Below are 26,066 nucleotides of genomic sequence, written 5' to 3'. Positions count from 1 at the left end.
TACCATCTGGGGAATCAGCAGCCTCTCAAAAATCAGTGTTTTTCAAAAAATCATCTCCTCTATGAGTCATAATAACAAATCTTCTGATTAACCCACATTCAGACAGCTTGACAGACAAAGGAGCAACATTTTTAATCAGCTAACATTTACACAAAAAGTATGTTTCTTTTTTTAAATTATTGTTTTCATACAACAGAAAGACCTGAGTGACCATAAACATAATAGCAAATCGGCGGAAATGGCAGCACCGTAAAGAATTCCCACGCATGAGCGAATATACGAACTCACGCAATATCTTAACCATCCACTGAGGGCACATCATTGCCAGTGGACAACACATATTGCAAATGTGGGCCCCAAATATCCAGAGGACGTGCATGCAAAGGCATGGTACTAATGCATGCCACATCCATATCATACAAATATGCATTATCTTCAAGCCAGAGTGCAACCTTGGGCCTGGGTCTTCTCCAACCTTAGCCCTGGGCCCTTTCCACTAGACCGCAGCCACCCTATTGCGAGCTCGAACCAGTAGACGCCCCACCAATCCGTGCATGCACCCGGGCACGGGACGTGTCAATCCCAAAAGGGCTAGCATCGGGTCCGTTTTGATACGCTCCTTCATGATAAGGGACACACTCAACTCCCAGAACGCAGCGATCTGAGGGCACGTCCAAGCTAAGTGGACAGAATGTGCCCCTTCAGATCCGCAACGCAAACACCTATGTGCTGCTTCAAGGTAGTATCTGTGCAGCCTAGCCAGGGTGGGATATGCTTTGCGTGACACCATCTATGTGTGCCCTCTGCATGCGCCAAGCGATCTTCTGAAATCTCTACTCCTAGCTGTTTTCCCCACCTTTTCCTAGGAGCATCACCCACATACGCAATCTCAGACGTGAGTCTTCCATAGGTACGTGAAATCAGTCGACCCTCTCCTTGAGCACAGATAATATCATGCAGGAGCATGAAAACGGGGGGTTGAACAGGAAAGAAGGCGAACCGAGCCCTGAATTCATTCCTAAAACAAAAATACAGGAACACATCAAGTCGAGTATCGCCCCCCCCTTTTTTCTTAAAGGCCCCCAGTGATAAGAAGGTTTCCGACCACATAGTAATCCCCAAGCGTAATAATGCCAATCTATGTTACCAGTGCAAGATATGCATTCTCCTGTGACTCCCCTCGCTGGAATCAGCAGGGAATACAGTATTTCCACCTTAAAACCTCTCGCTATTTTATACCAGGCTGTGCAGGTGCATGAGACAACATTCGTTACTGCAGGTCTACGAGTACTACTGTGTAAAATAATTCTACATAACTGGGAAGAGGAATCCACTCTCCATCTGGACATGTGGCCTGGATGAATATTCAATTCCCCAGAAAAGAAATCCAGAGGACATCACTTATAAAACAGCATCAAACGTTATTTAAATTGATACAAAATTATATACGAACTAAATCATGAAAAAGTCATAAAGAACAATAATTGAATGTAGGGGCAACAACATATATATAATGAAAATGACACAAAACATTCTCACATATCAGCTGGGTAGTCTGTCCTCATCCCAACATTCATATCCACATCCACAACTCACATTCATACAACGCATTAATCACAATGACATAACATCACAAAAACCTCGAAAATATTCAAAAAGTATATGCTTTTTTCTTTCTTCTAGAATGGATCTTAATAGATTTTTGGCAAAACACAATAACATTTCCAGGTATTACAGGACCGACCGGTTTCGACGTAAAGGGTACCATTTGACCCTGTCTTCATCGGGGAACATACAGCACTGTACAAATAGACATATTTTTCATATATATATAAAAAATGTCATCATCCTACATCTAACATGTATTTCAATAACAGTTAAAACACATGAGTGTCATTAGACACCCTTTTTAAGTCAACATGTGCACGAGAACCCAAGGTGAATACCAATAGTCCGCCAGCGACTTTAGTGCTACAAAGCCCGAGCCCTAGGCAGGCGAGTACTCCCACAGTTGAAAGAGACCCAACACCACACCAGCCTGTTGATGTGGGTACAAGTTTGTTTTATACCTAACGTGCTCTGCGGTCACTTCCTTCTCAGCAGATAAGGACCAACATTTGATTGTGGCCTAAAAAACAGTTATTGCACATGTTACAAGGACCCATTATTCACAGCCCGTTCACTGCGTATTTCAAAATCAAACACAAAACCCAAGTCCAGATACAGGTCAGTTTTCAAACAGGCTCTTAAGGGTCCCTATGCTCACCAAAAGTCTCTTACTCTGGGGCATGATGTGTTGGACATTACAACTGCAGCCTTCACCTGCATTCACATTGATGCTTCGTGTTCTCAATGTGTGTTAATCATGCAGTACGGATCCTGCAAGCACAAGAACAGTGACAATGGTAGAATGCCACGATGTAAGTGAAACTCTGCGAAAAAACAATGACCTGTATCCTCCCAACTAATGCTTGGTGCGAATGTTCAGTCAGGCCAAGGTACTCAACATGCAATCTATAGCATGCCAGATCTATTGTCCGCTTTGTCTGTGCCCAACCTTGGGTGTGACACATATCTAGTTTGCTTAATATACATGTATACATGTCCTCTATCGTATGGTCATTGCAGCCCTGGCCCGATGACATCAAAACAATAACAATATTGGTTCCCTGAAGCAAGTTTTACCTGTCTGATATGGATAACAACTCTGAGAAGAAAGGGTCCACACCATAACTGGTGTCCTGTATGATCTTACCAGTGCCTTTCAAAATTCCCAAACTAGAGTCATATTTTAGAGAAGAACCCAGCTGCTTATCCTTCATGGATCTCGGTCTGCTCGAAAAATGGCTGTCTCTTCAGTATGAGATGCAATCAAGTATATGACTGCTGCGGACATTGAAGTATTGAGACATTGAGATGCAATCAAAAGGTTTTCACGATCGGGCGTACTTCAATGTCTGCAGCAGTCATATACTTGTGGCGTTCCACGTCATCACGTAGTACATGACTAAGGTGATGACTGGATTGGCAACGCACACTTGTAACTGTACCAGTGTGGACATGTGGAACGGGCCCTCCTTGCAAAATTGTCCCATTAAGTCATGTGAATCTGGCATTCCACATCGTGGCATAGCGGTGGAGTGAAAACAAGTCATACCGCACACTTATTCCCTGTGGTGGAATCACACCCAAAGTTCATTAACAATCTCGATCATTTATTTGCTTCAACCCATGGGTGCTCTCTTCTTGTCTCTCCCCTAATGGGCCAAACCCTATAGTGAAGAAACCGCATACTGGACTACGGTGGTCCAGCTGTGAACCTATTGGAGCATCTGGCATATTGTTATAAATAATAAAAACCAGTGGGCAATGAACCCATTGTGGAGTAACCAGCGCCAACTGTCACACCTAGGGGTCATGGCCCCTCTAGTTTATTGTGGAGTATGCCACTCATTGCCATGGAGGCTTACTTGATGTACACCATAAAGGTTCCTAATAGGTCCATGAAAAAAACTCCTTGATATCCATCATTGAGTTAAGGTTTAAAATCCCACTGCTCCATTGAATTCAAGCCTATCTCAGATGTCTTCAAATGAAAGATCCATAACTGTTCCCTGTAAGCCAGTTTATTAACTTCCTGTGCAGTACTGATCTCATGAATCTTGTCGACACAAAACCAAGACAGGTCCTCCAGGGTATGTCCCATTTCAAGAAAGTGCAGCACCAATGGGGCATTCAGGGTCTGGGTACGAATTTTGGACCGATGTTCATTGATCGTTAAGTGCACCTCCCTTGATGCCTTGCCAATATAGATCTTTTTACATGGGCAGGATATATTTTTTAAATATTTGCATGCCACACAAGAAGTACAGGGATACTGTCTGACCACGGGGGCATGATGAATATTCTGGGTCATCATATGCTTAGCCGTAGTACGGCTTGCTTTTGTGAGTTTTTGTTTCAAATGTTTGCTTTTTTTGGAAGTAAATAGTGTTTTTTTTCCAATTTTACTCCTGCTGTGTTTGAAATTCTCCCATTTTTTTTATTGTCTCTTGAATTGCCTCACTATGTTGACAGAAAGTGGACGATCGCTGTAGATGGTTCGCCAATTCAGATCTTATTTTGGGAATAAGTAAATTGTCCCAATTGGTGAACATGACTCTTTTCCTATAGCGTTTGATCAGCTTTTTGGGGTATCCCCGTTCCAACAATCTAGTCTTTAGGACATCTGTCGAAATGGTGCTTTTTAAAGCACTTTTTTCAGAAAGGATTGGAATAAAGCAGTTTGTTTACAGACACATCTGAACAAATAGCATCTCAGCAACCGTCAGTCAACCTGCTGTGCTAACTTTTCAGCATTTTGCTCAAGGACTCGAAACATATGCCCTGAATCATTGCATTGGTGCAGTTCATGTGCATGACTTAAAATCCGGTCCTGTTACAACTCCAGTCCAGTCGCTTTTAGTCGGAAACTGTAAAAATCTCAGGGCCCTATTCTCAACTTGGCGCAGTGAAGGTGCTAAACAGCACGATTCACTGCGCCAAAAGAGGACACCCAGGCTGCACTACTATTCTCAAGTGGGCCTGGGCATCCTCGTAGAGCACGACAGTGAACTGTGAGGATTTCTCCTGTTTTTAGTTCTAACGGGCGCAATCCAATCTCGGCAGCATTTTTGTAAAATAACGACATCGTCGTTATTTTACAAAAATGCTGCCGAGAACACAGGTGTGTATGAACACGTTCCTATACACCAAAGTGAGCAACTTCAACATTGCAGGATGTTGAGCTGCTTACTTTGGTGTATAGGAAAGTGTTCATATACACCTTTATGGTGTATATGAACACTTTCATTTAAAGCAAGTAGCTTCAACGTTGTAGGATGCAACGTTGAAGCTGCTTGCTTTGGTGTAAATGAAAGTGTTCATATACACCCGTGTGTATATGAACACTTTCATTTACACCAAAGCAAGCAGCTTCAACGTTGTAGGATGCAACGTTGAAGCTGCTAGGTTTGGTGTACACAGAAAGAACTTCTTTATTCGTAAAGGGATCATACAGAGCACATAATTAATGGGTGGTGTCGCCGTCATTTTAATTGCATGAACTCTCCCCCATAGACTCAAACGCAGTTCATTCCACCTTTTCAAATCCGACTCCAAGGATTGGACTACCTGAGTCAGATTGACATCCATCATATCATACACATCATTAGTTAACCAAATTCCAAGATATCGCATCTTGTCCGGACACCAATTGAAAGTAAAGTTCCTCATTTTCAGAATAGAGCATGAACCAGATGCCGGCAGAGCTTCGGATTTTGACCAATTCATCTTGTACCCCGATATTCTGTGAAACATGTCAATTTGTTCAATAAGTACAGGAATATAATTCTCAACATTTTGAATAACTAGCAACATATCATCTGCATATAGCCAGACCTTCTGACATACTTCACCATAATGAATCCCTTCAATTCTTTCATCTTCTCTTATTTTCACAGCGAGGAGTTCCATAGCAATAACAAACAATATGGGCGACAATGGACATCCCTGCCTTGTCCCTCTTTCAAGTTCAAATGTGCCCGAGACCATACCATTTGTGTTCACACATGCTGTAGGTAGGGAATATAATAGTCTTATCCATTCAATCATGTTTTTTCCAAATCCGAATCCTTCTAATGCTGACAGGAGATACTTCCACTCAATCCGATCGAATGCCTTTTCCGCATCCAAAGACAACACCACCACATCATTACAATGTTCTCTGCTTTCAAATAGAGTCAACAAAAGTCTCCTCATATTATCCGATGCATGTCTCCCTTTCACAAAACCTGTCTGGCTCTGGTCTATTATATCCATCAGAGAAGACTCTATTCTCAAGGCCAATGCTTTCGCAAAAATGTTATTGTCAATGTTCAGCAACCTAATTGGCCGATAACTACTTGTTTTAATCGGAGACTTCCCCTCCTTCAAGAAAACAGATATCACAGCATGTCTCGCAGATACCGGGAGACATCCATCAAGCAGAGATGAGCGCAACATTGCCAACATTAGATCCAAAACCTCTCCTGGAAATATTTTATACAGTTCCGCTGGCAATCCATCCGGGCCTGGACATTTCCCTGAATTCAAAGCACATGCAGCTGTCCTGAGTTCCTCCACACTCAGCTCACTCTCCATGGTCTCCCTCAGTGTCGAGTTTATATTTCGCAAATGGCACCCATTGACAAACTGACACACTTCCTCTTCAGATAAATAAACTTCAGAAGAGTATAGTCCATTGAAATACTCCTTGAATGCATCATTAATTTCAGCAGGTTCAAAAGTCACAACCCCATCTTGCTTTTCTATAGCATTAATTGTCCTTTCATTATTCATGATCCTTAAGCGATGAGCAAGAAGGCGATCACATTTCGGACCCTTTTCATAGTACTTGCTTCTTGTTCTAAAAAGAAGTCTTTCAGCTCTTGTGGTAAGCAGATCCTCTGATTTTTTTTTTTTCAGTTGTAGACTATTCAAATAATCCACAAAGAAACTCCTCATATTTCCTTTTCAAGAATCTCAATTTCCTTGGGCAGTTTCTTCATCTCACCATCCCTCTCCCTTTTCTTTTTGCTTGATAAACCGATCAACATTCCTCTCATGTAGGACTTGAAGGCTTCCCACACATATTCCACTTTAACTTCACCAGTCCAATTTGCGGCCACAAAGAACTTTGCCTCTTGCACTATTTTATCCACAATTTCATTGTCATCAAGGAGTGTTACATTCATTCAACATGTATTAGACTTTGGTAAGGAGAAGATTAGTCTCATTTCCATTGAGATCGGTGCATGATCTGAGACTATAATTGACTTAATGTCTCCCCCTTTGAATGACTGCGTGCAAAGACCAGAAGTCAGAAGGAGGTCAATCTGTGAATATACGTTATGCCTGGCTGAGAAAAAGGTATATTGTTTGACTGAAGGATTCTGTAATCTCCACACATCTGAGAGATTCCATTCATCCATAAGTTTTTTTAAGGCCATTCTTTTCAAATTATTAATAGTGTCCACAGTGTCCCCACCTTTATCCATTGCAGGATTAAGAGCAACATTGAAACCCCCCCGTCCCCCACAATAACATTACACATATCTACATTCTGTAAAAACTGTGCAAGGGAAATGAAGAAGCTTCCATCCCCCCCATTAGGAGCATATATATTGCAAAATCAGTAGGAGACATCTTGAATTTTCACAGTTACACAAATAATTCTCCCTTCCTTATCTTTCTCACAACTCATTTCTGTAATCGGTTGATTTTTCTTAAACAGAATGCACACACCTCTCAAACTAGAAGTGAAGGATGAACAATAAGCATTACTGACCCATCCCCGTTTCCATTTATCCAAATCTGTCTCCAACAAGTGAGTCTCCTGAAGTAGTGACACATCTGCCCCCATCTCTTCCAATTTTTGTAAAATCACCTTCCTTTTGTTCTATCTCTTTATACTGGCTTAAACTATAAGCCTACGCATAGCATACACATGACACTGAACGTACATGTGAGGAATGACAACAGACGTGTGCATGTTGAGGTATCTGACTGAGATGACACTGCCCTTTGAAACGCATTCCTTGCACTTATTCTGAGCGCCTGGAAACAATGTGAAGTTAAGTGCCAAAGTGATAGACACATGGCAGCTTCTTTCAGGCTGAGACTCGTTTGTGAAAACGCCTACTTTAACATGTGCCACATTCCTCTGTTTTAGAACATTGCAATGTTGGCTGTTCCAGAGATATAATGACTGGAATAAGTCCACTCTCCCAACAGTCCCATGTTTCGCCTTCATCATTCCTTGTATTAAACAGATCATTGCACTCTTGTCGGGTGGAATGTTCTAACCGCAAATAATATCCCCTTTGTCGAGCCATTACCATAAATTAACGTCCCTTGGACCTGATTAAATGCCCTCACTTCTCACAGGCCTATCAACTTGGGATGTGTCCCTTGGGCCATCACCAACCGCTAAGGCCCTCTTCATGAGGCATTATCGTTTAATTCTACCCTGACTGGGAGGAATGTTCTAAAACATAATGCTACATTTGACTCATTACCAAGCCTCATTTTATCTCTGACTTTATCCAAATATTGATTCGTTTTCACCTGTGACGTTGCTAAATCTTGACCATGTTAAATTGATTTCAGTGGAATGGCAAGCTGGCCAAGAATGTCCTTGTCACAGAACCCTCACTGACATTCTACATTTTGACAGTGAGCCACCCCACTGCCACACAGTCAGTAACCAACTGTGCTGCCTTCTGCATCCCAACTCAAATCATACCCCGACCACAGCTCACAGCTCCAAGTCTCAAGAACAGTGCACGTGCTGGCAAAGTGACAGTTTGCTGCCAGACACCTCCAGCCTTGAGGGAGAACTGTTAACTCCTCGGCCCAGAACTCCCCCTCCTTAATAACCCGTTTGCACAGTCCCCAGTGCTATTGATTCGGTAAAACCTCCTTTCATCCTGGGCTGTTTTTTCGCTGGGATTTTTCCTGTGAATGTTTTAACAAAAAAAATCCATCAAATATTTTTGGGGGTTTGAAAATTATATATATGGGATGTGGGTGTTTGGGAATAGATAACAAATTTAAGGGAATGGGCGGTTTGGGTGGGGACCCCCACCTCCCAAAATCCTTAAAAAAAAATGTGATGGGTTTTTTTAGTTAAAAAATTCACAGTAAAAAAACCCCAAAAAACGAGCGAAAAAAACATCCTGCGACGAAATGACATGGAACCCTTGATTCCTTGTACATATATCAAGTCCCACTTGATTACTATATGTCCTGTGTCTTCTCCTGTCCCCAGTTTATGTACGTAGCCTTCCCTAGCACCACCTGCTCAGTCACCCCTGTTATTCCCATTTATGTAAGAGACCTATTGCAGCATTGCCCCTTTTACCGTGATCCTACTGTAGCGATTATGGTTGAAACATCGTTTTCTCTCAATAAGTACAAAAAAAATTCAAAATAAAGCCACTTTTGCTGATTGTAGGGTCAATCAGTTGCCCCACCACTGGTGACACCCAGTGCCACCTCTCAGCATTGCACTGCCTTAGAACCCCTCCACCCTAACCGACTACTCCAATCTGCATCCAAACACAGACTCCTAAAATGCACCCCAGTCCAGCTCACTGCACTAACCAAAAGCCAAGTGCTGTTCACTGTCCCAACCACAGTCCTTCTGGACTCACTCAGTGCCAAAATCCAACTCGGAACCAATGTCTGAGGGTCACCCCCAACTCCCAGAGCCCTAAACAAACATCTCAATTTTCTCACAAAGGGAAGGTTTCGAAACAGCCCTTTGACTGCACTTGGCCCTGGAGCCAGCTGCCCTTGGCTGTCAGGGTGCCCCAGTCATCAACACGTCTGGCACTTGAGCACTTACCAGGCGTCCCCTCGCACTATTTCCTAAGCCACCGAGGAGAGATGGTTTCAAACTCAGCAGTGCTTAAATGCAGCTTTACGGTAATGCTGAGTGCCTACAAATAGTTTTCAAAGGACACTTCGTAGATGGACTGCTATACTTTTAATGGACCGGTACTGCTTAGAGCATGTTGTTATTCTTTAAAGGGGGAGTACAGACACTTCACTGCAGGGCTGCCATACTGGCACTTGTTAGCAGGGCTGTTCTATTAAAAAGGCAGCAGTGGAGTTTATCAGAAGAAATGCTCTGATTAATTATCGGTAATCTTCATTACTCCTAGTCCTACTCTTCCTCATCACAGTACTTACTTCATGAGGCACCTGCCTCCGACACAGGACCTTCTTCTATTTCTTTAAATCCCTATAACTCCTCCCCCAGATCCACGTCACTCAGTTTCATATTGCCAAGCCGGAGCATGGGACCTTCCCTGCAGGGACGGTGAGGAGGGTAGTTAGTACTGTGACGAGGAAGAGTAGGACTAGGAGTAATAAAGATTACCGATAAGTAATCAGGGCATTACCTCCACGTCCACTCTTCCTCATCCCAGTACTTACTTCATGAGGTATACCAAAGCAGCAACGGGGAAAAGGTCCCAATGAGACACAGAGCCAAAAACAGTGCAGCTAAACACACCCACAATAACTCTTAAATCACATCCCCACAAACAAAACTCCAAACACGAAGGAACCAACCCCCGAGTGCGAGAAACTCAACCCATAGTGGTTGATGAAAATGCCTAGACCAGCCAAGGCGGCAGCCATACAAATCTCTTGCAGAGAAAAACCCTCCTTGCATCGGCCGAGGAAGCCGCCAAACCCCTTGGAGGACCACCCCTTATCGTGCGCAGGCACAGGCAGTCCAGAAGCCACATAGGCCCTGGAGATCACAACCCGGAACCACCGGAAAAAGGAAACCACAGATGCGTTATGCCCAGCCCCAGCAGGACCACAAGCAATCAGAAGACTATCAGATTGGTGGAAAAAGCAAACCAAGCCAAATACTACAACACGTCCCGCCGGACATCAATGTTAAGCCGAGCCACCTCCTCAGGCGTTCTTGGATCATGAAAGAAGTCAGGGAGAACCAGACCCTGAGAGGTGTGAAAACTGAGAGACAATTTAAGGGACAAAACTTCGGACCACACCCCAGCACCACTGAGTCTGGCAGCACCCACAGGAAAGGAGCGTGACATAAGAGAGCCCCAATCTCCCCAAGCCTTCGGGCAGAAGTGAGGGCAATAAGAAAACAAGATTTCAGTGTGAGATGTTTGATATCAATCTCGGAAATGGGCTCAAAAGGAGGCCCATGAAGGAACCGTAATACAGGAGGGAGATCCCAAGGGGGAAATCCTTTATCAGCACAAGGACGGGAAGAAGAAAAACCCTGGATCAACTTCCCCACAAACACCTCCCCATCCAAGTGACCATCAGAGTCCCCCAAAAGGAATTTCACGGAGGCCCACTGTGAGCGAAGCCTGGAAAAACTGCCAGGCCCCTGTCAAAGCCCCTCCTGGAGGAACCGAAGGATAGCAGAGAGGCCAGAACGCAGGGGAGGGAACCCAGACCGCCCATACCAGTCTCGGAAATGGCCCCAATGTCTGCCGAACACCTTCAGAGTGGAGGGTCTAAGAGCATCCATTATGGACTCAACTACAGGATCTGAGAACCCCTGAGATATCAACCTAGACTGAGCAATAGCCACACTGCCCATTGCATCCGGTGGACTTCCAACCGGAGATCCCCTTGAAGGGGACACGGCCACCTCGGAACCAGCCAAGGTTCCTAGAACCGAAGCTCCAACAGAGAGGGGAGCCAACTCCGGCGGGACCAGAACGGAGCTAACAACAACACAGTCACCCTGGACACTCTGATGCGCCAAACCACCCGGGGCAGAAGGGGAATAGGCGGAAAGGCATAAAGGAAAACCCCAAGGCCACTGTACAGAGCGGGCGTCCATCCCCCAATCCCCTCGGCCTGAAACTGAGAGCAGAAGAGTGGAACTTCTGCTGAGGCCGGGGATGCAAACAGGTCTAGAACCGGGGACCCTAATCTGACACAAGTCACCGCAAAGACCTGGGCCAACAGGACCAGTTCCGCAGAGGAGTGAAAACCGGCGTCTGAGAAGATCCGCTTGAACATTGTCCACCCTTCTGATACGTGAGGCCACCAGAGACACCAGATGAGATTCCTCCCAGGTGCCTATCAGCACTGCCAGAGCATTCAAGGAGTAGCCGGAACCCCTTTTGCAGTTGACATATGCCAAGGCCGTCGTATTGTCTGATCGGACCAAAAACCGCCGACCGTCCAGCAACTCCTTGAAGTATACCAGAGCTTGGACAATGGCACAATTCTTGCCAATTGGATGATCGCCGGCTCTCCCCAGATCTCACAACCCTTGAGCTGAGAGGACCCCCAATGTAGACCCTTTCTGCTGGTGTTGGTATTAAGAGAGGCCAGAGGAGGAAGGACCAAACACCTCAGCCTGTAAACCTGAAACCCCCCTGCCACCATAGTAGGGAGTCTCGGAGCGCTGGGGACACTGAAAACAAAACTACGAAAGCCGAGATGTCGTGAGCCAGTGGGAGAGAGTATAAGACACCAGGGGACGTAACTGAAGACGGGCTCAAGGAACCGGAAAACACGCAAGACGCCACATGCCCCGTAACTTCAGCAACAGGCGAGCCAAGACATACTACCTTCTGAGAACCCAGGCCAGAACAGCCAGCAAGCGCCCCCCCTGCACAACATCCAGAGTATGCTCTCCACAGACGTCCGGACAAGCAGTGCAGGGTCTTGAGACCCATAAGCAGGTGACACATTCTAGAAGGCATAGGGACCAGGACCACCCGCAAGTAGAAAACTTGACCCTGAACAGGGAGAGGAACGGGCAAGACGGTAACCCACAACAACCGTTTGGAGAGAACGGATCCCATGGCCAACTACTTGGACCGTGAGCTGGGTACCAAAGTCCTAACCATGCAAACCTGGACAGGAGGGGACAGGAACGGCAACTGATACCCCTCTCCGGAAGGAGCCCATTGCCCAGGAAGCCGAACCCCACCGGTCCCATACACCTCCGAGAAGATCGAGACGAGGAGCCAGGGAAAACCGCCAGTCACTGCACTTTCATCACAGGGAAATCACAGGACGTTGAAACAGGCCTGCGCCACAATATAACAGCATGCTTGTCAGCCCACAAAAAGATCCGACCTATCAAAAGGAAGATACAGGACAGCCCAGAAGTCCAGCAGACTATGGCCCCCTCAGGCAACAGAGGAGCCACCAGGCTGGCGTCAAAAGGGCAGAGTACTGTCACAAAGCGGGGCAAAGCAATCCATCCCGGATAGCAGGCATCAAAGGCAACCCCCTACCTGGGGTATGCCTATACTGGAAAACCCACTGAAGTGACATCCCCCTCCACTGGGAAGAGGACAGGACAAGGAGTCTGCGTCCATAGCTAGCACAGACCCAAACACACCACTAACACGCCATATGACTGAGAGGTGGGTTGAGCCCTGCATCCAGTAGCTGGTAGCCCTATGCTCTAAATGGTTCCAATGCGTCGGTCTAGGAAGGATGAAGGACCGAGTCAGCACCGCTGAGACTCGAACCCGAAGTGTAGACTATGCCAGGCCGGTACCCTTCCGGCCACTTGTAGACATGTCCAAATCTGCGCCGTATTCACAGGCAGCACGCAAGGAATGCAGCCAACATCTGGTGCATCCTGGGCTGTGTGTGTCTGAGGAGCGGGTGATATGTGACATGCCTGTGACAGTACAGAGCCCCCGCACTTTCAAATACTCTCTGTCAAAGTCACCCCACGACAAGAAGCAGAGAGGCCTCACAACAAAAAGGGAAGGCTAGCCCATTCTGCCAAGTGCTTGCCATCATTTCCAATAAAGATGTGTACACAGAGCACCAGGAAACGGCCTGTCGAAGGAGTCAAGGTGGCTATACCAGCAAGAGAGGGGAAAACATCAAGCACAGTTCTCCCCTCTCCTTACCTTCCCCCAGATAATGCAGCTAACATCCGGTGCATCCTGGGCCGTGTGTCTCTGAGGAGCGGGTGGTATGTGACATGCCTGCGACCGAACAGAGCCCCCACACTCTCAAAGACTCTCTGCCACTGTCACCCCACGACAAGAAGCAGAGAGGCCTCACAACAAAAGGGAAGGCTAGCCTATACTGCCAAGTCTAATCAAGATGGCCAAAACAGGAGGAGAGGGGAAAAACATCAAGCCCAGTCCTCCCCTTTCCTTACCTTCCCCCGGGCCGTGCAGGACCCGGGACACAATGCTCACGCTGTGGTCCGGAGCCCAGCAAAGAACCGAGCGAGGCAATCCAGCTCAACTGTGACCCCAAGCCCCGCAGGGGGCCCAGGAGCAGCGCCGCACCTGAGGGAGCCGAGGGCCCCGCCACACAGCCCCCCCAGGGGGCCAGCAATCGGTGCTCCCCGGTGCCCCGCACCGGGAAGAAAATGTCCAACCTGCCAGAGGCAGGACAAATTAAACTGAGTGACGTGGATGTGGGGGAGGAGTTATAGGGATTTAAATAAATAGAAGAAGGTCCTGTGTCGGAGGCAGGTGCCTCATGAAGTAAGTACTGGGACGAGGAAGAGTGGACGTGGAGGTAATGCTAATCATTGATGTAGCAGTACTGGCGTTCCTTAGCTTGGCTGCTATACTTCAAGTAGGTGTGCAGTCATAATGTCGACTGCAAAAAGTCGAATGACAAAAATGTCGACAACAAATGGTTGAAACATTTTTTTACGAATATGTCATTTTTTATTTTACATGGTTTTTATTGTGGCTTTCGTGCTTTAAAAATAGGGTTTAAAAAAAAAGGGGGGTTTGGGGGGGAACCCCCCCATTTTCAACAAAACATTTAAAAAAAAGGACATTCGAAATTTTATTTCTTCAACCATTTGTTTTCGACATTTTGACTTTCGACATTTTCACATTCACCATTATCACTATAAACCCTTTAAGTAACCATAACCCACACATCTCTGTTGCAATATTTTTCATGGGGCGTGTAAGCAAGGCATGGTATCAAAGTAAGACAGACGCAAATGATCACAGTTCAAGGGTGTTGATTAAACTGTAATGTGGGTGAGATAAACGCCTAATCTAAGCCTAAATCTAAGATGGGAGCAAGCTACGACCATCAAATCATAATAATAAAGTCCTAGTGGAGTCTAGTCAAATAAAAGGGCCTATACTAAGAATAACCTATTGCAATTCTTACCGCTGTGCTACAAAAGAGGGAATCATTTTCACAAGAAAAGAAAGAAGTGTTGACAAACAGATGAATCAGGATTTTATGGCTGGTCGCCCACCCACCCCCCATTCTTTAGCACGGTACAAGGCAGGACTTCACGGGCACAGCACACTCAAATACAGACAATGGCTGACACTGCCAGGCCTATAACATCCAGAAGCCCAAAGAACCGGTGCCAGCAATACTTAGTATTCCATCCAGGAAGGAAATCTGACTGATCTGGATGGATAGAATCAAGCCCTGCATAAAGGGAAGAAGTCTGCTTGCCTACAATTTTGCATAGATCCTGATGTCAACATTAATGAGAGATATTGGCCGATAAAATGCACATTCATCCGGAGGTTTCCCATGCTTGTGTAACAATGTTATCATCGCCTCCCAAAGTGTGGGGGGAAAGATGCCTCGTTCTACTGACTCCTGATACATTCTGTGTAGGTGAGGTGCCAGAATAGTCGGCCAAGTCTTGTACAATTTAGTTGTTATTCCATCAGGTCCAGGTTCCTTTGAGCCAGGCAGACGTTTAATAACACCTAAAATGTCTTTAACCATTATTTCCTGGGTAAATACCTCCCGCTGCTCCATCGACAGCCAATGGAGCTCAATCTCATCCAAATATTGTTGGATGCTTGACTCAAATTGGGACTCCCACGGAACATAAAGAGTAGCATAACATTCCCCTAACACCATGACTACATCAGATGTTACCCATACATGTGCACCATTCTGACCTTTTATTGAGTCTGTTGGTGTAACAATTTTCTCCCTAGCAACCATTCTGGCCAATAGTGCTTCTGGTTTTTGGCCATCCCCGTATTGTTGTATTTTATGAGCCCTACTCATGTAACTTCCCACTGAGAATGGTCTCGGAATCTGTCTAATTCTCTTCCAATTTCTGTCAGAGTACATTTGCCACCTGATAAATGGAAGTCAAACTCCAATGCCTTACGTTTGACTTCATTGGTCATCAGTTCCCTCCTGATCAACCTGAGGATCCCAGCCTCTTTGGCAACACACACTCCAAAAATTACATTTGAAGGACTCCTATAGCACCCCTCATGAATCTAATGAGCCGTCAGTGATAGCAAAAAAAAGAATCTCACCCTATAGTTTTTGATGGAAAACTGCATCCTTAAGGGCTTCGGCTTTGAAATGCCATGCCATTCTCCCTCAATGCACAGATGCTGTTGAGCACTCTAGAGTGACCAGGGAGTGATCAGACAAGGTGTGTGGAAGGATCTTGCAGTTCCCGACTCGTCATGTAGTTGTTTCCGAGACTAATAAAACCTCTGTATTGTGAGCCCAAGAGTGAAAGGTGGAGCCCCTCTGATCAACATTTTGCACCCTCCATATGCCTACTAAATTGACGATAGAGCAGATGTTCTCAATCTTTTGACTTGCCCTGGACCTCTTTATCAGACACTCTTTGGACCTATCAACCAGGGGATCCAGAACCATGTTAAAGTCCCCCTCCCAGAGCGCTACCAAATTCCTCACTGATATTAGGTTATGAAGCACCCAGTCCAAAAATTCAAGTTCATCTGAGTTTGGTGCATTAGTATTAACCAATGTAACCCGGATATCTTCAATAAATCATTGAACTATCAGCGCTTTACCTTCTAGATCCTTCAGTACCCCTTTCATTCGAAACATGAGTGAGCTATGAAAGAGTATTGCGATTCCCATAGTGTAATTGGAGCAGGATGAATAATACCTGTGGCAACCCCATTGCAAAGCCCATTTACCTTCAGACAGTTGCGTAAGGTGTGTCTCTTGCAAAAATGCAACATTTATATTATGCCTTTTCCTATACAAAAGTATTTTATTAGTCTTACCCTTATGATTGCCTCCCCTGATGTTCCAGTTGACGATCTTTCTTTCAATGCTTTATTTAGATTTTCATGAAGAACAAATAATCCAATAGCACATGGGTTCCAAAATTATATCGATTTGAATTCAATGCAAACATATTCTTCCTATATTGCCCTGTATTTCCATCATGAACATATCCATTAAATCATCTGAAGCTGCTATAACAAGATACACAGTGCCAATAGGTCAACAAGATATAATACACAAACACAAACTACATAGACTGAACAGGACAAATCACAAATGAACACACGTCTGTACACAACAAACCACCAAATAGACCAATACACACATGTTCAACACGTGAACTGCTCCAAAATCACGTGCAACCATACATCTCATTGAAAGGCCACCATAATTCCAGATAAACCTCCTGGTTTTCTTTTAATAACATATGCTTTTCAAAGTTTGAAAGAGTCTGCACATCTGACAGCCAAACCACAACTAGCGTTTATTTCCTCGGTTTCCACACTCTCAGGATTTGCTTGGTCGCCACAATCAGTACTTTATCAATCCAGTATGATGAGACACATGCCACATCACATCTACCTTTGGGTGAAAGTAGAAACCACGGCAGATGAAGATCTTGGGAATGCCACCACCAAGATTGTATCCAACCTATCGAGCACATCCTTCCAGAAGTCAGCAACCCTAGTACAGTCCCATACCATGTGTAGCAGCTAACCCCTTTCTCGACCACAACCCCAGCATGTCTCAATATCAAGCATACCCAATCCACAGATCTGCATCAGAGTCCGGAAGAGGCGACCTAGAATCCTCTGGTGAGTATAACGTAAGGTGATGATCTTAAGTACCATCATGGAAATTCTGGGGCTTACCCTGCCCAGGGGCCATAAACATGCAGACTATTGACTGTACCCAGTTTCCCAATAAATCCACTGGGGGTGCGCAACAATGTGCCTCTATCAGGACAGTTTTCCACATCCTTTCACATTCCAACTCGTAATCTCCTGATTTGAATGATAAACCTTATTATCCGGACCTTCAGCTTAAGTTGAAGACATGCATTTCCCAAGCCCGCATTATTCAGGCGAAATTTTGGAAGTTTTCTTATTTGCCAGCTATGATTTTTAAAAGATAAAAAGTAGCTCATATACTTACATATGGGGCTGAAACGAGGCATTGGCAATCAAAGATATTCTGGCAGAAAATGGAGGGTTCCTTTTGGAGATCAGTACTGGGCTTACCACAGTCGGTGCCCATTTGCGTAATACGTCACAAACTTGGAACGTCTCCCTCTATGCTGTGTATAACTGGAAACTCGTGTCCCTCTATAGGAAATACCTGATGTCCGCCAATCCAAATTGCATTATGAATACTTTATCTAAATGTGTATTGTCAACAAATCATATAAAGATGCAATTTAGGAGATCAAAAATTCAAGACATTATGGAATCAGAGGCGATCCAGGAGAGCCTATTGTTTGCTTATCCCACTAGGGCCAAAAAAAATCTCTGGCTGAGTGACTGGATTAGAACCAGAAAATAATGCTGTAAACTGTGCCTATTTGGGGACCATGCTTTTGGGATAAAAAATCTTAATACCCCTGAGCCTTACTTGACTAGACTCCCTGATCCTAAGCGAAGAAATTTGTTTATGAGACTTAGGATGAACCTATGGTTTACCAATGATGTTTTATATATGTGCAGAATTAGTCAAAGTAATGACTGCAGGTTTTGCTCTATAACGTCTGAGCTGGGGACGATAAAGCATTTGGTTGCAGTATGTCCTGCCCTGAGCAGTTTAAGGACTCGACCGTTTCATCTTTGTTTTAAGGACTATCAAATTGTAAACACAGATGTATTGTGGAGGGCTCTGTTTGACAGTCATAGAGCTGGAATTAATGTAGCTCTGGTTGATTTTATGCAATCTTTAAATCTGCCTGAAGTAGTCAAATCTGTGATTAAAAAGAAAGATTAACTTTTTTCTTACTTTCTTTTCTCTGTCTTAATTAGTTCTCTGATGTTTAAACATAATTAATTATGTTACTTATACTCTGAAACTTATGGAAAATTGTAAAATTTAAAATGATTTTTATTTTCTGTGTTTAAATGGATTTAATATTTTATATTTCGATGTTAATGTGCTATATATTTGAAAGGCTGCTTGTTCAGCTATAACAAATAAAAAGAAAATAGACAAAGTATTTTGTCTTCTAGTTTCCCAATGTCCTCGTGGTACTTATTGACCCACACTTCCACTCCATAAAGGATACATGGAACAATCTTAGAGGAGTATAACAGCAAGATAGTCTTAACAGAACAACCACCCTACCAAGGAAATTGCTCATCACACATGCAATTCTCATGCAATTAGCCTGAGTCTCGCTCCTGTGTATAGCCCAGTCCAATTTGTCATCAATCACAACACCAAGATATGTATAGGTAGTAACTATTTCAACAGGCTTTTCATCAATGTTCCACTTCTATTAAGGCTTATATTTCCTTTTCGTTTTGTCAATGTTGATACGAAGACCATTTATCCTCGCATAGTCCCACAACGCATCAAGAATTATTTGTAGCCCACTCGGGGTGTCGTCCAGTAATAAAAGATTATCTGCATAGCCGAGCCAGCCTATTTTCATTGTTCCCACTTTGACTGGACTTGCAGCAGGTATGTTGAAAGTCTCAGCTAAGTCTGCAAGTTAAAGACTAAAGAGGATTGAGGACAGTATGCAACCCTGTTTAACGCCCCTAGATGTAGGGAGCACATCTGTCACTCTGCCCTCTCCATTCAATCTTACTTTAACACTTGTATCACAGTGCAGCTGCATGATCATAGTTAGCAGGACCATGCTGATTGTTCCACGCAAACAACTTGTACCATAGTCTATTCTTCATGACCGTGCAAAAAGCTGCACTAAAATATATATATGCACCATACACTGGAAGGTGGTGCCTGGTCCAAGCATATTCCACAGCTGACACCAAAATAAGCAGATTAGGCACGGTGCTTGACTCGCCTCTAAACCCAATCTGATTAGATGGTTATATTTTAGCATCTTTAATCCATTGATTGAGCTCATTCAGCCATACCTTAGCAAATATTTTGGCTGGTATATCTAACATGGCTAACATATGATAGTTTGTTGGGTTCTTCCAACAGCCTTTGTCATGTACAGGTAAAATGATACTTTCTCTCCAGGAGCATGGGACCTGACCATATCTCCCAATGTCTTTGAATAATATATACAGAGCTTGGGCTCAGACACTGTGGGCCATTTTGACTAAACCATTACATGTCCCATCTGGTCCTACAGCCCGAGAGGTATGCAACTTCACAATGATCTTTGTGATATCCGACACTGAGGTTTTACACAACCAGATTACCTTGATGTTTAAATCGGCAGAATCTTCCGGTTCTACAGACCCCAATTTATTAGCTACATGGATTCTTCAAGCCTCCTCAGATACACTATTTTAAAGATCCCCTAATCACCAACCAAATTCCTGTGCTGTTACTATTCCTGGCATGGTTGGATAATTGCATCCAAACTTCCAAACTTCTAGGTGGCGTTTTTATAATGGGCTCCACTGAAATCCACCTGCTATACGCCATCGAGCCCCAGGTGTATATGCATGGGGTATTCCATTGGAATCCTTTGGTTTTACGCCTGCATGAGAATCTCAGCAACATACAATTTGGTGCTGCTCCGAGACAGAGGAGGAAACATAAGCAGAAATTGAACCTCTGCTTGGCTGCCCTCCTACAACCCGGGACGACATGAAAATGAGGCAACTAATTAAATGGAGGCGTAAAAGCATGACACTTTGCTTTCATGTCTCCATTTAATGCCAAACGTGAACCCTTTATGAGTCAAGATTGACGACCTCCTGAGGTGAACCCACAACCAGCCTGTCACAATACCTGGGGAGCCATTTTAGTGAAACGGTTTACTGCCTGAAAGTTTCTCCTTCCTTCCTTTTAGGACTTCTCCTAGTGGTCTCTCGTCATACTCACACAGTACCTATTTCCAATGGCGGTTGTCTCTGATGGGACAGACCACCGTCCAGATACACTCTGTACCCTGGGTTGGGTGTTTCCATAGGGCAAAACCCCACCAAGCTTTAGGCTCTACCAGGCAATTCAACACAGTGGGGTTAATATGTGCAGTATTATTCACCTCCCGCACTCACAACACCCATGTCAACAAAATATGTCCTCAAAAGTAACTTATGATTTTGCGCACGAGGAATCATCCTCTGACAAAATCATCTAACCAAAGTTTCCTCCACCTACCGTGATGAAGAGTCTGCCACCTAGAGGATCTCGCTCCAGGCAGGGGGCTCTGAATACATGCTGCTTGCTCTTCCTATCATAGCCCTGAGAATATCTGGCCATGAAGAGACAGAACGCATATGTCCATCAAGTCAGGCACCTTAATCACCAAGCTAACTGTCACCCGACTGGCTAAGCAATACCACTATGGATACAAACATGCCAATAGAAGAGGCAGAGCCATAGCCGGCTCGAGCTTCGCAAGAGCCAAATGCTTGGTTTTGGCTTGGCTTGAGTGCCTTTCTTAAAGAAAATCCCAACTGGAGTTGAGGCAAGCATCAACTCATTTTCCATTATGTGGACAGGGTAAAATAAAGTGGAGGTGACACCCAATGACAGCTAAAAGAACAGCATGCAATCATCTACTTGCACAGATTACTTGCTTTATGTCTTGCCTTCCAGCAATTGCATGTTGATGCAATCAGAGCACGTGTGGTTTGAAACCTACAAAACCACAAACTGTGCAACCAGAGAACCCGGCTTCCACAGTTCATGAAACTATGAAATCCTGAGAAATCACTCTACTTAAAAAAGTAATTTCTTTTGGCTAACACAATTGGTGACACAACACAAACAGCCACACTTAAATTTACTGTATTAATCTTCAGTGCTTGCTCCAAAAATGATACAGATATTGATCATTTATAATGTGCACACCACATGCGGAAGTATCCCTTTACATACTCACTGCTGTGTCACTTGTGAGCCATGCTGCTGTCCTTATGGAAAAGCAAACATGTTTTGTGGGCAAGAAGGTTTGCCTGGGACATTTTAGTTTACTGAATAAGGAGTCTGCCAGGACAACATTTCAAGTTGGGCGGTGTGGGTAAAATGTGGCGGTATGACTGTATACTGCCACATTCCCGCACCGCCCAACTATAACTTTAGAGGTAAGTTGGAGGATTCACCTCCAGCGATGAGCTGGAGGTAAATCTGTAAACCTTCGCTCAATTTCGGTGGAATTACTGCCGAAAATGCCCCATTGATTACCATGGACTATAACAAAAATGGGGATTTACACTGCTACCGACCACTTGTAATCCAGTGGTAATACCGCTGGACCAAGAGGCAGTAACGGTAATACAGTTTGGTGGTATCTGGGCGGATCTTCTGCCCAGATACCACAAAACTCGAAATGAGGCCCAATGTCCTTTACTCTCACACAGGATTAGGGCAGTTGCTATATTAGTCAAATCGGTTTTATTGCGATTTGTGTACTTTTAAATTGTGTGTATGAAACAGAGCATTATTTCAGCTACTTTAAAACTGGACAGTAACACAGATTTATATCAGCTATCGACGTTAAGATATGTCCCTACAGTGCAGTCTGGGATCAAATCGGAAAGTGTGTGATCCTAGTCAAGTCACTTGATTTCACTGTGCCGTATCCTGCAACATTGAGATGCAAGGTAGAGGTTTCCTGTTAGGTTGAGGAAGCAGAATGACAGGTATGGGCTCTGCGTTTGAGGGTTGGGGACAGACAGCAAGGTATGCATCATTGATTGCTTGGCTTGCATTTGGCTCTTCGAGCTAAACTAAGCCCCATCGATCAGCTATGGCACTGCTTGACCTATGAATGCTGTGTTACCCCACCTCTACAAGCCATCATTATACATTTCATTCTTGGAGATACAAGTGCAGCCCTGGTTTTAAGTTTGCATTTTGGGACTTGTAGTCCTGGTGTTCCCCATTATTATAGATGTTAATGTTAAAGGTATTTATATAGCGCACCGTCACCAACAGAGTTGGTCTCCAGGCGCTCAGGTGGATCTGTAAAGAAAAAGGTGGGGGGTGGGTTAGTGGTTAAATAGGGCGTAGGAAAGTGAGAGGTGGTGTACTGTTAGCAGCTTCAGTTCGGTTTTCACCGTGCGCTGAGCTTGGGTGTGCATATAGGATCGAAGCAGGTCCTCGCGTGATGTTGTTATCTATGTGTTGATTGTTTGTTGTTGCGGTGTGGTGAAGTCCGTGCGGTTTTGTGTTATAGAGGTGGTTGTGTGGGATTTGTGTGAATTAAGTATGCAGAAATTTGAGGTTTTGGTTAGTGGGTTGTATGTCTCATAATCCCTATAGTTTAGTTTATGTATCAGGTTGTCATACTGGGTTCGTAAATTCTTTCTCTTGGTGTACTGGGTTCGGTGAGCATTGTCCGTAATTCGATAGCGGTGTTATATGATCCCTAACCAGATCATTGCTATCTATTTACTGTCGATGGTCCATTGGGTGATATAATCTTCTCTTCCCTTTCCCGACTGTCTAGTGTCAGGGTTGAGGCTGACCTTCGTCTAAGTTTTGACCTTAGTACACCCAGGGGGAGAGCATAATCCCTGCTTAGGTAGTGGAGTTATATTATCAATCCCTGCTCCTTCCTATCTATTACTGTCGGTGCTTCATTGCTGCCTGTGCCTTGGAGGGATGCGAGGTGTTATTGCTGTGTCATACCCTGCTCTCCCGATTGATCTGGGATGTTTCATGGTATGATTTGATGTGATTTGTTTTTAATCGATAAGTGGGAATGTTACAGATCCGTATGTCCTTATTTTATGAGGGTTGATGATTTAGGGAGTCAGGGTAGGTTCTTCACTCAGCCTAGTTTCTCTATGTATGTCCTTATCGGCAATTCGTTCTGGTTATGGTGTGAAGAGCCATGATTTGAGGAGTTTACTGAATTGTAGGTGATCTCTTGTGGTTCCGTATGTTCTTTGGTAGCGTTCCAGGTTTTTGGGGCGAGGTGAGAAAAGGAGGACCCTCAGAACTCCCTCTTGTTGTATGATTTGGGTTCCAAGCGTATGTCGCTGCTGGATCTGAGTGGCCTTTCAGTGTGATGTACGTTTAGTTTGCTTTTGAGGAACTCTGCACCTTGGTTGTGGATTGCTCTGTGGGTTATGCACATTGATTTGAACTTGATCCGCTGTTTGATGGGTAGCCAGTGTAGCGTTTTCAGCGCTGGTGTGATGTGTTCTCTTCTAGGTAGTTTAAGGAGCAGTCTGGCCACTGCATTTTGTATGCGTTGGAGTTTATTTAGGAGTCGTTCAGGCAAGCCTAGGTATAGGCTGTTGGTGTAGTGTAGTCTGGACATGTTGAGGGCGATGATGGCAGTAGTTTTGTTGGTGAATGAGAGGAATGGTAGGATCGTTTAACCGATCGCAGGAGAAAGAAAGATTTCTTGCTTAGGGCGTTTACTTGTGGCTCTAGAGTGAGTTTGTTGTCCATCAGGACTCCCAGGTTTTTTACAGTCGATGATCGGGCTGGGGTTTCGCCAAGTCTGGTTGGCCATGGGATGTAGAGGTTGTCTTCTCCATTTTTTGTGATGATCATTATTTCTGTTTTGCCTGGGTTCAGTTTAAGGTTGTTTAAGTTCACCCAGTTGTATATTTCACAAGGGCAGTTCTCTAGTGCTGCGTTGTCTTCTTGTGATTCCTGTATTTTGTAGATTATTTGTGTGTCGTCAGCGTAATTGTAACAGGTGAGGCCATGTCTTTTGATGATTTTAATTCATTGTGACAGGTAGATGTGGAATAGTAGTGGCGAGAAGAATGATCCTTGTGGGACTCCGCATGATGATTCTCGTGGGCTTGATTTGTAGGGTTTCATCCATATTGTTTCTTGTTCTAAATCAAGGACTACAAGTGCCAGAACGCAAAGTTAAACCATGACTGGACTAGCGTCTCCTGAATGGAATGGATAATGTTGGCATGCATGATTGTGGTCACTTCTGTGTTCTCTTTCTGGACCCATCGTCCAATAGTGACAGATGCAGATAAAAGGTAACTCAAACTAAACAATATATGATAATCACAGTAGGCATCCATTTTATTTAAGCACCCTCAGTTTTACAACATGCTCCCAATGGAAAACGCAACACTATTAACACGTGAATAGTATCTGCGTTTACATAATTTTACGGCAGCTACGAAGTTACAGTATGAGTGTAATTTTCCACAAGAGAAGAGCTCGGTTCTAAAATGTCAATTTTCCACACAGGGAATTGGAACGTTGAAGTGGCAATGAAGACAAAAAAGAGTGCGGCCCATCTCACAGGTATGTAAACCTGGTAAACGGGGTGCCTGTTTATGGAGGATTTGTATCGGGTTTTGGAGTGGGTGGGTGAAAAGGGCAGTGGGGTGGAGTACGCGCCAAATCTCTTTTCTTTGGATAATTCTGGAATTTGTCGCGGTGTCCAGTGCAGGGTACAAGGTTTGATTTAATACAGACTTGTGCAGACCATGTGACTTGCCTTCTGGGACTGGGCTGCACATTCAGTGCTCTGATCATTTTAGAAAGTGATATTTGGTGAGGAGTCATGCTGACATGGAATTTTACTGGGCTAATGCATGAACCAGTGAAAGAGTGCAGTGTGATCTGAGTTACTAGAGGTAGCAGGTCGCATCAACGATCTTGTTGGAAGCTGGGAAGGCCTATTGGCCATGGAGAAGATATGAACAGGAGGGCTTTATAATTGGACAAACCCTGACAGAAAAGACAAACCTGTACGATTACTGCGACCCCATCACTGCCACCCCGAAATTGCTGACTTTCTTTTTTTAATTCGAACCCCTTAACACCACAGCCCCAGCTACCTGCATTATATACCATTATCCCCCGCCACATACATATGTGGTTTAAAGGGGCTTGAAATAAAAAAAAGGCAACATTTTCGGAGGTCGCACTGATGGGGGTGCAGTAATGGTATAAACCCGAAAAGACAGCCTTTACCTTTTTTGTATTAACAGTTTTATTGAAATATTTACAGTTCAATACAAACAAACAGGCCAGACAAACAAAAAACAACATGTTTCTATGTCAGATCCAGAAACCTGCCCCAAATCTCCTTGTAAATTCCTCCCATCTTTTGCCTGCGCAGGATGACTTTCTCAAACAGCAACATCTTCTGCAGGTCCTCAAACCATGCCGCCGATGTGGCAAAGTGTGTATCCTTCCAATCCCTCAATACAATATTCTTTGCAGAGAGAGAGGGGCCCTAACGAACTGGCACCTTTGTGGGTAAATCCAGTCTTCCAAGAGTTCATCCTATCCCAGGACGACAATGGTCGCAAAATCGAAGTCTAGGTCTATTCTCAAATCTCAAAACCTTGTTCATTGTCTTCGTGACTTCACACCAGAACACACGCACACTACAACATTCCCACATCAGC

At 44.4% G+C, this 26,066-nt stretch overlaps 1 protein-coding gene across 1 annotated transcript in view; it reads left to right on the top strand.

The window, feature by feature from the left end:
- Positions 1 to 26,066, top strand: part of LOC138534068 (tumor necrosis factor ligand superfamily member 6-like) — a 51,828-nt gene that overhangs the window by 4,852 nt on the left and 20,910 nt on the right. The window contains exon 3 of the mRNA XM_069641193.1: positions 24,895 to 24,951. Coding sequence (XP_069497294.1) covers positions 24,895 to 24,951 — 57 coding nt within the window. The remainder of the gene's footprint in view (positions 1 to 24,894; positions 24,952 to 26,066) is intronic.

This window comes from Ambystoma mexicanum, chromosome 1q (genome assembly GCF_040938575.1).
Source record: "Ambystoma mexicanum isolate Mex_15411 chromosome 1q, UKY_AmexF1_1, whole genome shotgun sequence".
In the NCBI taxonomy this organism is placed as follows: Eukaryota; Metazoa; Chordata; class Amphibia; order Caudata; family Ambystomatidae; genus Ambystoma; species Ambystoma mexicanum.
The sequence above is the reverse complement of the archived record's forward strand: the minus strand, read 5'-3'. Positions and strand labels throughout refer to the sequence as shown.